Source organism: Anneissia japonica, unplaced genomic scaffold (genome assembly GCF_011630105.1).
Source record: "Anneissia japonica isolate Jap-2015-1 unplaced genomic scaffold, ASM1163010v1 scaffold3709_len703521_cov189, whole genome shotgun sequence".
Classification (NCBI taxonomy): Eukaryota; Metazoa; Echinodermata; class Crinoidea; order Comatulida; family Comatulidae; genus Anneissia; species Anneissia japonica.
In genome coordinates this window covers 199,936-215,558 of record NW_022694779.1, presented here as the reverse complement: position 1 = coordinate 215,558, position 15,623 = coordinate 199,936, and the positions used below count along the sequence as shown (strand labels likewise).

The 15,623-nt window shown below is 32.4% G+C and overlaps 1 protein-coding gene across 7 annotated transcripts in view; it reads right to left on the bottom strand.

The window, feature by feature from the left end:
* Nucleotides 1-15,623, bottom strand: part of LOC117101293 (1-phosphatidylinositol 4,5-bisphosphate phosphodiesterase beta-1-like) — a 91,055-nt gene that overhangs the window by 58,551 nt on the left and 16,881 nt on the right. For 6 of the 7 annotated variants that reach the window (XM_033241249.1, XM_033241252.1, XM_033241251.1 and 3 more), the window contains exons 3-4: nt 10,135-10,203; nt 1,695-1,835 (exon numbers count right to left, since the gene is read on the bottom strand). In XM_033241249.1, the coding sequence (XP_033097140.1) occupies nt 1,695-1,835; nt 10,135-10,203 (210 nt within the window). Of the gene's footprint in view, nt 1-1,694; nt 1,836-10,134; nt 10,204-14,259; nt 14,264-15,623 lie in introns of those variants that run through there. The other variant, XM_033241255.1, reaches the window with a different exon arrangement.

The window sequence follows — 15,623 nt, the reverse complement described above, 5'->3', positions numbered from 1 at the left end:
ATTAGGGACCTATCTAATGGGAAAGTGCACAGGTACGAGAGATGAGGATTTATGCTTAGGTTTGCTCAAGCCAGCTCTCAGACGTAATCTTTTAAAAATAAAAAACTCTTGGTGAAATGCAAGAGCCATGTGGAAATCTTTTATTATATGATGCCTGGAAAAACTGAACCATATGGGTTCGAAGCTGGAAGAAGTTCCTTCAAGGAGATTTGGTTAAAGGGGTTTTTTTTTACACATTTAATTATATATTTCTACGCATGGTGACTCTCACCAGCACCGACTTCCATGAGATAATTTATAATAAAGTAGTAAAAACATGCAAATGTTACGAATTTGCAGGAGATGGGTTATTTTCCAAGAGATTCTTAATCCCTTGAAGGAGTGTGGGAAGTCGTCCTGATTTTCGGGAGACTCTCGCAACTTGTGAAACTGGGGGATCCTTAGAATAATGAGTTTAGTGGAGCAGTGGAGAAACAAGTTGTCACCTTGTGAAAATCAACAATTTGCATTACCTTTCACTCCTCCCTTTCAGTGGCCATGTAATATTATTATTAATCATACCTTGAGTTTGGCAACATTTGTAGTCTAATGATCTAGTATTACCCCTCACTTCTCCCCTTCAGCAGCCATTTTGCCAGCATTTACAACCTATTGATCTAGCATTACCCCTCATCCTCTTCAGCAGCATGTAATAATATTAATCTTACCTTGAGTTTGCCAGCATTTGCAGCCTAATGATCTAACATTACCCCTCATTCCTCCCTTTCAGCGGCCATGTAATATTATTAATCTTACCATGAGTTTGCCAGCATTTGCAGCCTAATGATCTAACATTACCCCTCATTCCTCCCTTTCAGCGGCCATGTAATATTATTAATCTTACCTTGAGTTTGTCAGCATTTGCAGCCTAATGATCTAGCATTACCCCTCATCTTCCCCTTCAGCAGCATGTAATAATATTAATCTTACCATGAGTTTGCCAGCATTTGCAGCCTATGATCTAACATTACCCCTCATTCCTCCCTTTCAGCGGCCATGTAATATTATTAATCTTACCATGAGTTTGCCAGCATTTGCAGCCTAATGATCTAACATTACCCCTCATTCCTCCCTTTCAGCGGCCATGTAATATTATTAATCTTACCATGAGTTTGCCAGCATTTGCAGCCTAATGATCTAGCATTACCCCTCATCCTCCCTTTCAGCGGCCATGTAATAATATTAATCTTACCATGAGTTTGCCAGCATTTGCAGCCTAATGATCTAACATTACCCCTCATTCCTCCCTTTCAGCGGCCATGTAATATTATTAATCTTACCATGAGTTTGTCAGCACTTGCAGCCTATGATCTAACATTACCCCTCATTCCTCCCTTTCAGCGGCCATGTAATATTATTAATCTTACCATGAGTTTGTCAGCATTTGCAGCCTAATGATCTAACATTTATTTCTCACCTTCATTGGATATGTAACCAATTCTTACTTTGGGTTTGGCAGAATTTGGAACCTACTGATCTAACATTATCCCTCACTCCTCAAGAATTTGGCAACATTCACAGCCCACTAATTTTAATATTACCGCTGTCTCCTCCCCTTCATGTGGCTGTTCTTACCTTGGGTTTATCAGCATTTGAATCCCATTGATCTACTATTACCCCTTACTCCTCCCCTTCACTGGCCATTCAATACTTACCTTAGGTTTGGCAGCACTTGCAGAACAAAAGTTCAGACATGAGAGTTGACACATATCAGCACCACTATAAAATATGCTCATCGTTTTGTTCTCTAGCTTTTCTTTAGTGCCCATCATTGCCAAGTCACGGCTTTTAGAATCCTACGCAAGAAAAAATAAATTAAAAATGTTATTTTTTATTCACTTGAATTTATGACAACAAAAATTTTAAACCAAATAATATATATTTATCTCCATTGGTTAACAAACAATATACATTTAAGATAACTATAATGATATCAATAACAATAGTTCCTAAACTTTTCATGATTTTGAACCTTGTTTAAACCTTATTTCAATTAACCACCAAATATCCATAATTTCAAATTTTTCAATATCAATTACTTCTGGCTAAAAAAAAGTCATCAGCATCTAAACAGAGAACTTAGAACATGCTTTAGTAGCTGCTGAGAGGAGGGTCACCTAGCTGGGTAAAACCTAGTTTCCATAGAATCGCTCACCCTATCAGCGATAGTCGCCAACAGTTGTCAGGAAGGTCGCACCTGGTTCAACTTTGCTGATTGTAGTGCAGATGAATCAGGGTGCATTGCTAGCTGCCACCAACTCAATCGAGAAGGCACCCTGATTCATCAGCAACACCATCGGCAAAGTTGAACCTCCCCGACAACTGTCGGGTGAGCGATTGTACGAAAAACCATGCTTAAGAAAAACCATCAGCTCAACAAATAGTGAATGAGCTCCTCTGAGTCATCGACCAACCATGTTTAGTTTAAGAAATAAGAGTAATTTAACCATATTTTTATCTAATTTTACTGTTATGACACAATTATTAAATTGTCAAATGCTAATACAAAAATTCTGGGTTTTCTTTGGAAGAATAACAAATTATTCATTTTAAAAACTTGAATTACATTTAAGATTAATCACAATTACATTACTTGGAAAAAGGATTAAAATTGACATTTAACACGTGTAATTTAAAATATTGACAATTTAGGTCAACACACTTTGAGTATATTAAAAAGAGTGGTGTTCAATCAAAAATGTTCAATCAAATACAGCTTGAAATTAACATATCTATCTTCCACAAGTTAACTCATATAATATGGCATTCAAGGTTTTCTCTAGTTATCAATGGCCGTCTTGTGTTCCAAGGGCAGCACTAGATCCGTAAAGATGGCGCACCAAGAGTACATAATAAATAATGTTAAATACTAACTTATTAATAACAAGAATATTAATAACAATCATGATGACGAGGAGCATGACAGCATCAAGGACAGTGATAATGTATAACACTTGTATTAGCACTACTTCCAACAAACAAACGGTAACCACGAGTGTTGGTCACATTGTGTTTTATTAACGTACAGCCTGATCAGTGCAAAAACACAGAAATAGTATATGTTATGGTTTTAAAATGACTTACTGTAATAAAAATGGTAAAGAAATGCAGAATGTTTGTTAAAAAAATATTCTTGTGGAGCGGTTTGTAGCGGTTCAGCTTCTGATCCCTGAGGTCGGGGGTTAAATCCCTTGCTAACATAACCCTTATGTCCCCAGTCGTCTTTCTCCATGCTTCAAGCAGTTGTGTATCTTGGGGGTGTTGAAATGGTGGGCTCATGGGGGTGCGCAGGTGAAGTGGGAGGGATCAATGAAAAAGTAAGGAGGCACTAGTACATTTTTTAGGTGATTTTTAACTATTTCAGCATAATTCTTTTGCATAGTGGGCATACATCCCTGCACATATCCTTCCTCTTCCCCCTCTCCCTCCCCTGAGGGCCTCTGCCATAGAGTACAAGTGGGTTTCTATTAGGTTCAAACACAAAATGTGTTTGAAATTATTTTTATGGGACCTATACGGAAATAAATAGTTGCTACTTTTTATAGCTTTTCTATTAAGAAGGGTTGTTTGTTGCACATTTGCCTTGTTTCCTGTTTAATGTTTTTTGTCGATCGTGTTTTACCTGATTAATGAATAAATTCAATTCAGTTAACTACCAGTTTGTAACATTATGGAATTCTCTTCAGGAAGCTAAGTATGTGTTTTCGTAATGTGCTTGATCCAACAGGCAGGGTAATATGAAGAGCTTATAGAGGCCTTAATTTCATGAAGCGCTGTATTATTATTATTGTTATACTCATTCTAGCATTCTCTGTGCACTTTAGGCTCTGGAATTCACATAAACGTTTGTAAGAAGGATAGCGCTGACTAGAACCATAGCGAGTCCCACTCACAAATCATGGATTGACCTCAGATGGGACTAGCCTAACTCTTTTTAAAACAGCACAGTTATTGGTACCTTTTTTTTGGAGCACTAACAAAAAAATTTGATGATGCTAACCCAGTATTCCAAGCGATAAGATAGTTTATTGGGATTCCAACCGAAATTATTGAACATCAAAGATCAAGCAAAGATTAAGCATCATTCCTTATGTCTGCTTTTAGGTTATGACATGGTTGCAGATTGTGACTACTCATTTTATTGAGAGTAAAATAGTTTATAATAGAAGAGCCTATTATACTGACGAAGCCCAATGACTGTAAAATTCATTATTGTTAAAGAAAATTTAAAATATTAGAATATTTTCAATTTAACACTACAAGTTAAAAGAAGAATTAACCTTATAATACAAGAGACTTTTAACCTTTATTATTTGTACTTGGTATTTTAACAGACAATATAAAATATAATTATAGGTAGATTAATAGCAGATGACCGATCTACTATACATGTAATGTACCACTATAAACATTCATTTTTGTTTCAAATATTCTAAGACATTTAGAATATTTTCAATTTAACATTAAATAAAAAGAGGATTAAGCTTATAATACAAGGGACCTTTAACCTTGAAACTTTGTTATTTGTACTTGGTATTTTAAGAAACAATATAAAATATAATTAGGCAGATTCATAGCATATGACTAATCACTGTATTTATAATGTACCACTTCCAGAAAACTGAAGAATGAAAACATAGCAAGTTAATTCCCAGCTAACAATATTACGTTATAAGAATGCTATAACCTTACAGTTTGGTATTGAAAACATTATTTAGAACCATAAATACATACTTACAATGTAAACTACAAAACGACTGAATGTTCCTGCAACGTTGTGTGAATGTTATTTTGGGACATACTTAACGACGACGTTTGTGAACGTTAAAAGAACATTTTGTTTATACTCTGAAGTTTTCTACAATAATTTACTTTACTTTTTCACTTGATTGATCTTAACAGCTTGTGTTTAACCCCCTGCAGTACCTACTTAGATTATTTATGGCTGGGGCTCCTCAGCTTCCCAAAACCACCAAACCATTTTTTTATACAAACCTTTCCACATGTGTGTAGGCAGAATTGGGCTATAGGTATGGTAAAAATACCAATTTGAAAAGTGTGTTCTATTCTCATGTTATGAAAAAAGGGTATTTTAGGAAGAAAAAAATAGGAGTAGTACCACAATTTATGTGAATAATTCTTAACCAGTATTTCATTAGGATTAAACTGAGGTAGAGTGTTAGGAAGAAGATCTACTGGGGTCCTTCTTGTGTTGAATTGAGTAGTACACTGGGAGACAATCCCCTAATCTTTTCCGAATAGTGTACTGCGTTCTGTAACGTGCAAATTGGTCATATTGCACACAAGACCAACAGCTTAAATGTCTCACATGAAAGACGGAGCACAACTGAAACATGTGTTTTAGCCCTCCATTTTCAAATCCTGGAACCACCCCTGAAGAGTGAGTCCCCCGGGGGATTTAGTGCAAACACGGGTGGCTACCACCAGTTAATTAGGCAACCGAGGTAAGCTGCTCTCTCTTTACTTTTTCAAATCAAGAATTTCACACAACTGACTGCCATAGCAACAACTTCAGAAATTATTAACCACAAAAAGTAAATTGTGGACTTTGCACCAGCATACAGTAGCTTGGGTGTTAAAGTAATTCTAATTTATTACCAGATTCTTGCAACCTGAGCAACTAATATGTACATACTTGGTATAGTAATATTGAGTGTAAATCAGCTATACAAAAAATCAAAACACATAAATTGGAGTTACTTTGAAAAAAAAAAAATCCACTTAAGAATTTTGAACAATATAATAAACATATCAAAGTCTAAAGTAAAAGAATAGTATCTCATAATCATTTTGTTTAATAAAGTTAATGTTTAATTTCATTATTTAATAAAATCTACATTCTTCAACATCACCCTCAACAAAAATGAATTTTCTCATCTGAACCCAGCATATCTTTATAATGCTACAACCTGACAGTGATAGACTGGTAGTGACACTGACTGATTATTACATGATTAGGTTGGGTTACCAATAGTTCACCATATGGAACAAGTTGGTATAATTGCTGCGAAGCAGCCAATTCATATTCTTGACAGCAATTTGACCTCTGAAAGGTCATTGTTTGTCAAAAAACAATCGCCTAAGACAACTGAAAAGCGGAGTTTCCTTCTTTCGTTCTGCCGGGTAAAATCAATTACTTTAGGCGACGTTTGTAGACTAACCTACTCGTACCAACATCGGCATGTCGCAACCCTTGAGTACTATTCAGCGTTTTTACTATATTTCTAGGTTTCCTATTTCTACGTTTAATCGGCTCATGTCTCAGCCACAATATTTTGAGGTCAATATTATTTACGAACCCAGTTAAACTTATTTACTAGCCTATTTCAACATGCTAATTATTACATTTAGGCGATGCTTGTTGTAGATTGGCATAGTATTTTCGGAAATAAATACCATTTTATACACATGCGCAGATCGATTCGCCAGCAGCGAGTCATCGCCAGCAGCAGCGAGTCGCCAGCAGAGAGATGTCACTGCAGCAAAACACTATTGTACACGGTACCAACGCTGTTCTAATATAGACAATGGGTCGTGCTCATATTATTTGTTATATTTTTATTATTCATTATTTTCAATTGACTCGCATAAATAATTTTGTTCAAAGAACATTTTATGTAGTTGTACTTCGCAGCACTTCACTTGCAATTTGCAATTTCTAGTATTATTGGTATATAAACCGGACATCTACGAGGGTCGATGTCTCTATGCAGCCATTTTGGTAAAATATTACACTATTTGTAATGATGTAAATATTTAAAAAAACAAATGAAACAGATCCGGGACTTTTCTTTAAAGAGAGTTCAAAATACATATTTTTAATATTCCTTATTCAGGTATGTTCTGGACTTTTTAATGTCCTCAGATAATCTAAAGCAATATTCGTTGCATTTTTGGTACCGTATATTCGGCGTATAACCTTCAAATATTTTATACAAGATTTCGACCTCGAAATTTGGGGTACAGCCTATATGCCGGTCATTAACCTACTCCTAAAAATTTCAGATCACGAACCGCATCAAAAATCAGGCGCCACGTCTACGCCCAGTTTAGCCAAATTAATAGCCTAGGGTAGAACTGGTTTGTAGGCCTAGTATTTGTAATAATCACTACTAGGATTCCTACAACATTTTCTATGACATTCACGCAATTGTTTGGGTTGTCTAAATAATTATTTTATATTACGATCATTCATAAACAATGTTTGAAACATGTTGTTTCTGTTTGAAGCCGGTTCGCTCAAAACAATAACAAACCATTTTTAAGTCTTTGAGGTCACGTAAACAGCTTCATGAACTTTGACAAACGCACACGGTGAACTGGTTGAAACGACGAATGATACTGCTATGCAGTGTGATTTTAGAATAAAAACGTGAAATTGTGTGCTATAAAAACACAGGTTTTGAAGGCTGATACTTTTTTTTTACTGGAATTAAACTGTAGAAAGGCATACGTCATCTGCCAAATTGCTCATGCGTTTTGAACTTTGTATCATGTGTTATTCCTCCATTCTGTTTTGTTTACAAAATGTGATGCCTGATGTTACATGCTTCGCACAGTGGGCTGTGAGTAGTAATGACAGGCCTAGAATTATAAATATTTTTAGCTCAATATCTGCTGTTATTAGTTACTATAACAATAGAATGATTGATTGAATAATAACTAAATATACTCAAAGTATTTTATTATATTACATTTTAATAAAATAAATGACTGTTGAAAATTTAAATTAACGCAGCACAACTGTCTAGTGAGGAATGGGGATTTCCATAGAGTAATAATTTCCAGTTGTTTGTTGTTTAATAATTGCCTGATAAATTTGAAATTTCTTTATTTGAATATTTGTAAATACAGTAATGTTGATGTTTCACAGTAATTAAAAACTTAACATAGGGAATGGTTTGGAGCTTAAAATAGGTGCAGCTTAAACACAGGTGACACAAAAAAAAACGTGATATTTCGTGTCCTAAGTAGGGGTGCGGCTTAAATCGGAATACACAGTAACATTCATGCTATAATTATTAGAACATATTGTGAAGAATGAAAAAGCTTCAAAATCAAAGTATAGGTCTAAGTAACTTCTAAGTCTAAGTCTAAGTATCAATTCCTTTTTGGTTCCTATGCTATAAAGCAATAGGAACCTTTGCAATCATCCATGCATGTGTGTCCATACGTCTGTGGCTCTGATGTTATCAAATTCGTTGAAAGTTTCTGAATAAGCAAACTTAAATTTCCAAACACCTGTTGGTTATGAATTTTTTAGCATATGCTTTATAGCATAGGAACCAAAAAGGAATTGATACAAGTTACTTAGACCTACACTTTGATTTTGAAGCTTTTTCATTCTTCACAATATGTTCTAATAATTATAGCATGTACTATCCTTATTATATAATACAACATATTTTATATCTTCTTTTTTAATAAAATTATGGTACTTTATTATTATTATTATTATTTGATAGCAGTATTATTGAATAGCAATCACCTTTCCTAAAAATAAATATTTTCATATGTCATTCATTATCACTTTAAATCATTAGTTATTCAAGGCGATTGGTTTCTATAAAAGAATCACTTTAAAACGAAAGCACTACACAGGCCTAATCATGGAGCTCTATTGGCTAATAATAACTAATTATTTATCACATGACTAATCATCAATTAATGCACAATGGACTCTGGCCTTCAAAGGTATGGAGCCAGTTATTGTTATTGCAATATAATACTTGAAAATTACTACCAGCAGCGACTACCATAAATCAGTGTTTAATATGGATATTGTAACTGCAGGTACTATTTTAAAATAAATGTCAATGAATTTACTTGTCTGCAAGATCAAGCTCAAGTAAATTTTCTGTGTTCATTTATGCTTTTTTTTTTCGTCGTTCTTAGAGTAAGTAAACAAGTAATGTATGCCTTTGTGTGTGAACAGGCAGTGGCATTTATGCTACCCACAATGCCACCTCCATGGCATTATTAACATTACTGGCAGACCCCAGATTAGTTAACGCCAGTGATGCTTGGATGATTTTGACCTCATTTCAAGTGATTGACCAATCACGATTAGTTTTGCTAGATTAGTTACTTTCCTATGCTCTCTATAATTTAATTGGTAAAAAGGGGTATTTTATTACATTTTATTTAGTTTACAATGTACATGTTGTGTTGGTTGTGTTCTGTAAGATATTTTAATCTTAAAACCTGCAACACTAACAACTGTTTCACAATTCTAGCCAAAAACATCAGAATTAAAATTGTTCATATAAAATACAGTAATCATACAAGTTAACTTACAACAATTCATAGATTTAAATGTTTTAATGATGCACAGCAGATGTTTTACTACAAAAATTATTTTATATTCTTTATTATAGTTAAGCACCCATACATTATTTAAAACTGAAAACTATTCCCCCATAGGCCTATATTACTATTACTAGTTTGACACGAGTGTTAACATACTGAACGCCGTTCATGTAAACACTTTCGAATTTTAATCCGTGAATTAGCTTATGCGGGTGTAAGCTGCACCTGCCTTACGCCGTGTGTGTGGACACACCCTTAATTACTCATGTACTTTAAGGCGTGGCATGGTCTGTCTCTTGGGGTCCTCTATCTTTTGAAACCTTCAACTTTGTTTGTGCCACTGAGGTACTGTAGGGTTTGGGGGTTGCACCACAGCAGAAGCAGTTTATTTAATTAAATAAGTAAACTTAAATATCAAATTTATATTAAATATTATTTATGCATGAAGACGATTGAATCGGTCTTTTGCACACAAACTTAAAAAAGATGAAGCAAACTGTACACTAATGAAAAATTAGGAAACGGCTGGGGATAGAAAAATAACATTGGGAGTTGCAGTGATGATGTCACGATTGACTTATAATTATCCTTATCAAATAACAGATTGAATATATTGTTTAATCATTTCTTAAATATTAATATTATGTGAGCAATATAATTTCTATTGATTGAACAATAAAGTAATATATACCTCTATTTGTAGACAATGGGATATTGAATAAATGATTAAATACGAAATAACGACAATATAAACAAAGTCAATACCTTAGGAACATTGGCCCATTTTCCAGTTCTAACATCACGAATCGTAGCAATATCCAAGCAGTCTACTTCCTGCATAAACAAAAACAAAGGTATGTTTGAATGAAACTAGAAAATTATTATCATATATCAATTGTTATTATCAAAAACAAGTCCGTGTCGCTTTTTGTTAAAACTAAAACATTAAAGGTATTTGATCTATATGAAAAAAATGCAGCAAGTTTAATGTTTCTTTACAATAAAGGCAAGTTACTTGATCATTTGACCTGTTCTTCCATACCTTTGACTCATATCATAGTCATGATACACGAAATAAATATGACTTTGTTATTGATTTCAAAAATACTAAAGTTGGCCGACAAAGCTATACAGGGACAAAGGTGTGGAATAACCTACAAAGTGATCTCAGGACATGTGCAAACGTTTCCTTATTTAAAAGAAATCTTGATATTACTTATTTTGAAAGTTACAATGTTAAAAACTATAAATGTCAAAAAGGAAATTGCTGTTTTGTTTGGAAAGAAACTTAAGTCTCTATAAATTAAGATATCTATATTCATTATAATTGTTTAAATATATCCCGAATTTTCCTACTTTAATGTTTTATTACCATAAATAATATTTTTATTATTTATTAATATTTTTTATTATTTTTTATAATCTCTAAATAATTTGTTTTGATTGATCCCTGTTATTTTGTTAGTGCGTGTACAATTGTATGTGTGTTTTAATATACAAATTTTTTTTTTTTTAAATGAAATCAGCTGTTTTGATTTTGACTGAATTACTTGATAATGAATTACTTGAAAAGAATTGTAATACTAATGTATTCATCTAAAAATAAAAATATAATCAAACAGGCCTCTGTTGCATAAAAAATCTAGTATTTGTGAATGTTTTACTATTATATTATTAATTATCTAATTTAACATGACATTAATTTCATTTATTAACATTATTACTCTTTATTTTATTATTTATTTATTTACAAAATTACATATAGAATGACTGATTAGCTAATCAGTTGCTTAATTGATTATTGATTAATCACTGTATTTATTTTTTTTTTATCTAAAGGGCACCAAAGTTTAAAGCTGTATTTGATTGTTTGTGGTTGTCCTATTCTATTTCATATGATGCATTTGAATTTGTACTGTTTTTATGTTATTTGCTTTTGAATAAATTACTTTTGAATTGAATTGAATTGAATTGGAAGTATTGATTTGTCCCAATTCTTGATTTTAATGTTTGCTGAGTATATCTTCAAATGTAATACATCCTCACCACAAATAATTTATGAATAAAAGCTTTATGATCTACTGTACTTTTCTGTGAAATTATGAAATTAAGATGAACTTAGGTGGTTGCTATGTGAGTAACTATATGCTAACCATAAAATATTTACTTTCTGTTTAGGTGACTATTTTGAGTAAAATGTTAACGTGGGGAATTTTAGCTTCTGTTATTATTATAGTGTATGACAATCTGATGTAATTTTGTATTCAATAATTTTAAGGATAATGTAATTCTTCAAAAAAATTAAAAACACAGGTCAGTCGGCTAAACTGGGTGCGCTGAACCGTGGAGATCTTTTGGTACCCGGTGCAATTTCATCTGCTGTTTCAACTAGCACACTAAAATGCAAGTATATTTAAAAAGTGCACCTTCTTTTTGGACGCGAAATTTAAAGTGTTGGTTATGTCTGCATGTTAAAGAACACAGTACAATCTCTGGGAAAGAGTAGGGGATTGTCTCCCAGTGTACTGCCCAATGACCATCAGAAGGACAAATTGTGGGTTATCCTTGGTGCCATAGCAAATGAATCCAATTAACCAATCAATATTGTTTACATTGAAGAATCAACTGTGCTTATTATATGACTTGACTTTCATATTCCCGCTTTCATGAATTTAATTCTATGCATTTGCTAGATAAGTGATGATTCCCGAGATGCGCGCCATGGCCAAAGCAATTTACTTTCAACAAATATCTCAAGCAGATATGGTATCATGAAGATAAATTGTAATATATGGAATTAGTAATACCATTATCTAAATGATATCAGTACAAGATATGAGAAATCCTTGGCGTAACAGCAGCATGCAATATACTGTATAACATTAGCTTGTGTTTGCATTCTTGATGATGTTCAGAAACCAAGTTGAATATCTGGCACGAGAAATCAGACCCACACCCCCCCCCCCAACCGTGTCCCAATGTGAATCAAACTCAAAACAATTTCAATTTCAATTATAAAATAATTTTTTTTTAAATATTGGCTATACACCCCGCTCAAAATTGACCGTCAGTTAGGCCTGTTATATGCATACAAAAACCTTCAATACAATTTCCTATATTTTAGGCGGTGTTTAATTAGCCGGTAGTATACCGATTTGTTCAAAAATCATTTTTGTGATGATTAGTGAGGGCACACTCCAACCCTAACCTTGAGGATAGGCAAATTTGAGTTTTAGCAAACCTGATTAAACACTTGTATATTAGGCCATGGGGGAAAAAAGTAGTTTCTCGTCCTAATATTTTCAAAAAAAGAGAATATGGGCACTTTTTTTTTATTCCGAGATGGCAAATTCAAGATGGTCGATGGGAAACAGCTACTACATTCTCACTTTTACCAAGTAGACACATTGAAAGCAAATAAAAGAAGCACTAGACATGATTCATACCATATGTATCCCCAACGATCAAGATAGGAATTTACCGATGCAAGTTAGCCAGATTTTCATACATTTTGTAAAATAAAGATAAAAAAAAAAAAATTGGGGAGGCAGAGAAAATGGAATGCGCGAGGGGACGAGAACCTAGTAATTTTATAGTTTTAATATTAATTTTTAATGATGACTGGCATCGGGCCGTAACAAGGAGTTTTATAGTCAAAAGTCATAGGCGGGGCACACACATGGGTATTTAAATCTTTTTGCAGGCCACAAGAAAATTGCCACCGGCCACCATTTGGCAAAACAAGCAACACTTTGGCCACCTGTGTTATAATAGTAATACATTTTTATACCTTTACTCATTAAAATATGTGTTTAAAGTATAAAACACTTTATGTTAACTTTAATTTTAATTTAAAAAAAAACAATCTATTTATTAAAGACTACAATACTTTCAATGATATTTCATAGGGCAATGAACTGTTGAAATAACTTACTGTTCTGGTAATTATACATTATATACTGTATCCTTGAATGTTTATTTTTGTATTCAGAAAAAAAAAGTATGGTTGTTATTATCCTGACTACTTTAAAGTTTAATAACAAGACAATTCAATCTGAAGAAAAGGAGTAATATATTTTTTAACTAGGTGCTATATTCTGTCAAAAGTTTGTAGTATTTATTCTTTTAAAGTCATAATATCTAAACAAATATATGTATATGCCATATATCTTTAAAAAATTGTTTTAACTATTAACGTAATTATGTCAACATTTTGTTGTATTTTTTATGGTTATAACTCAATGTTTGTAAGCGCCAATTATCATCAAAAACTTATTATTATTATTAATATTATTATTATTGGATTTCAATGACTGGCATCTAGCTGTAACACATTATGTTTTTAATAAAAAAAAGAATGTATTTTTCTGTTAACTAAAGGCTAAGATACTTTCAATGATATTACTGTTCTGGCCATTATGCATTATATACTATATCCTTAAATGTTTATTTTTGTATTCAGAAAAAAAAAAGCATAGTTGGCTACTTGAAAGTTTAATTATCTTCGACAAGGCAATCAAAATATGAGGAAAAGGAGTAATATATTTTTTAACTAAGTACTATATTCTGTCAAAAGTTTGTAGTATTTATTCTTTTAAAGTCATAATATATAAACAAATATGTGTATATACTATATATCTTCAAAATATTGTTTTAACTATTAATGTAATTATGTCAACATTTTGTAGTATTTTTTATGGTTAAAAAATAACTTAATATTTGTAAATGCCATTTATCATCAAAAACTTATTATTGTTATCGCACTTCAATGACTGGCCTCAAGCTGCAACAACATTATGTTTTTGATTTAAAAAAACAATCTATTTTCTGTTAATTAAAGACTACAATACATTAATGGTATTTCATAAGGCAATGAACTGTTGAAATAACTCTGTTCTGGTAATTATGCATACCATATCCTTGAATGTTTATTTTTGTATTCAGGGAAAAAAAGAACTGTTGGTTATTTTCCTGACTACTTTAATGTTTAATTACCTTTGACAAGGTAATCAAACTGTGAGGAAAAGAAGTAATATATTGTTCAACTAAAGTACTATATTTAAAATAAACATTTTGTAGTATATTATCCTTTTAAAGTCATAGTATCTAAATAAATATTTCTAAATGCCGTGTATCTTCAACATTACTGTTTTAACTATTAATGTAGTATTTTCTATGGTAAAATAACTAAATATTTTTAAAGATGTATTGTCCCATGCTTAATATAAAAAAAATCATTAAAATATTTTTTTAAATTAACTTGCCCATTTTAAAGTAACATAAAAGTTATCAACTTGAACATAGAAATTAGTGTTTTTAAAAAATGTCTACACATCAGTTTACAACGAAAAATGACAGAAATACTGGAAGTGTTTTATTATTTTTATTATAATTTTTTGGTAGTTTAGAAATCAGGGTACATTTTTTAAATTCAATTTCTATGCACAAATTAATAATCTGTATGTTATTGCAAAATGAGCAAGTTTATTTCATACTTATTTTTTTTATGATTTTTCGACATTAGCAAGGGACAATACATCTTTAAATGCCATTTATCATAAAAAATATGTTATTATTATTATTATTATTGCATTTCAATGTTTTATATCATTTTTATGATGGTCAACATGGTCATTCCATGACAAAACAATGTGCTGTAACTCCTATATTTTTGTCAAGTTATGTTTTTTTGCCTTGGAACGGCCGCACAATAACTAAAACAGCATAATTTCAATCATTTTGTGTATTAAGCAAAATTTAGGGGATGTATTTTAATTTCTTTCTTAGTACTTAAAATCTATGTAGTTACTTTTCATTCTTCCTATCTCTTGACAGTTGTGAGCCTATCTTTATTCATGGCATTGCATTCAGATACATAGAATTCAAAAACTGGATGAAAACATTTTTTTACGAAAAACCCATACTAACACAATCCGAAGCAGCCTTGATTATATGTAGCGTGTATCGCGGTAACTATGCAGGCATTTTGTTTTGTCGAGTATTTACCAGTTTTCTATTCAAATGGTTGTCTTCGTTAAGTGGGATTTTAGCACTGCGCAGGTAGGCGTGGTTTAATGAAGAACGACCAGTCAAATACAGCCACTGTATGGCTACTATGTTACTTACCACTAAGTGTATACCGCCCTCTGGCCCAAGTTGCCTAGCGACCGGTTAGGTCGGGGTTAGAAATGAGTTCGAGAAGTCGTTGTTTGTGTTTAATAAAAAAAACTCATTAAACTTTGAATCTTGCCCGC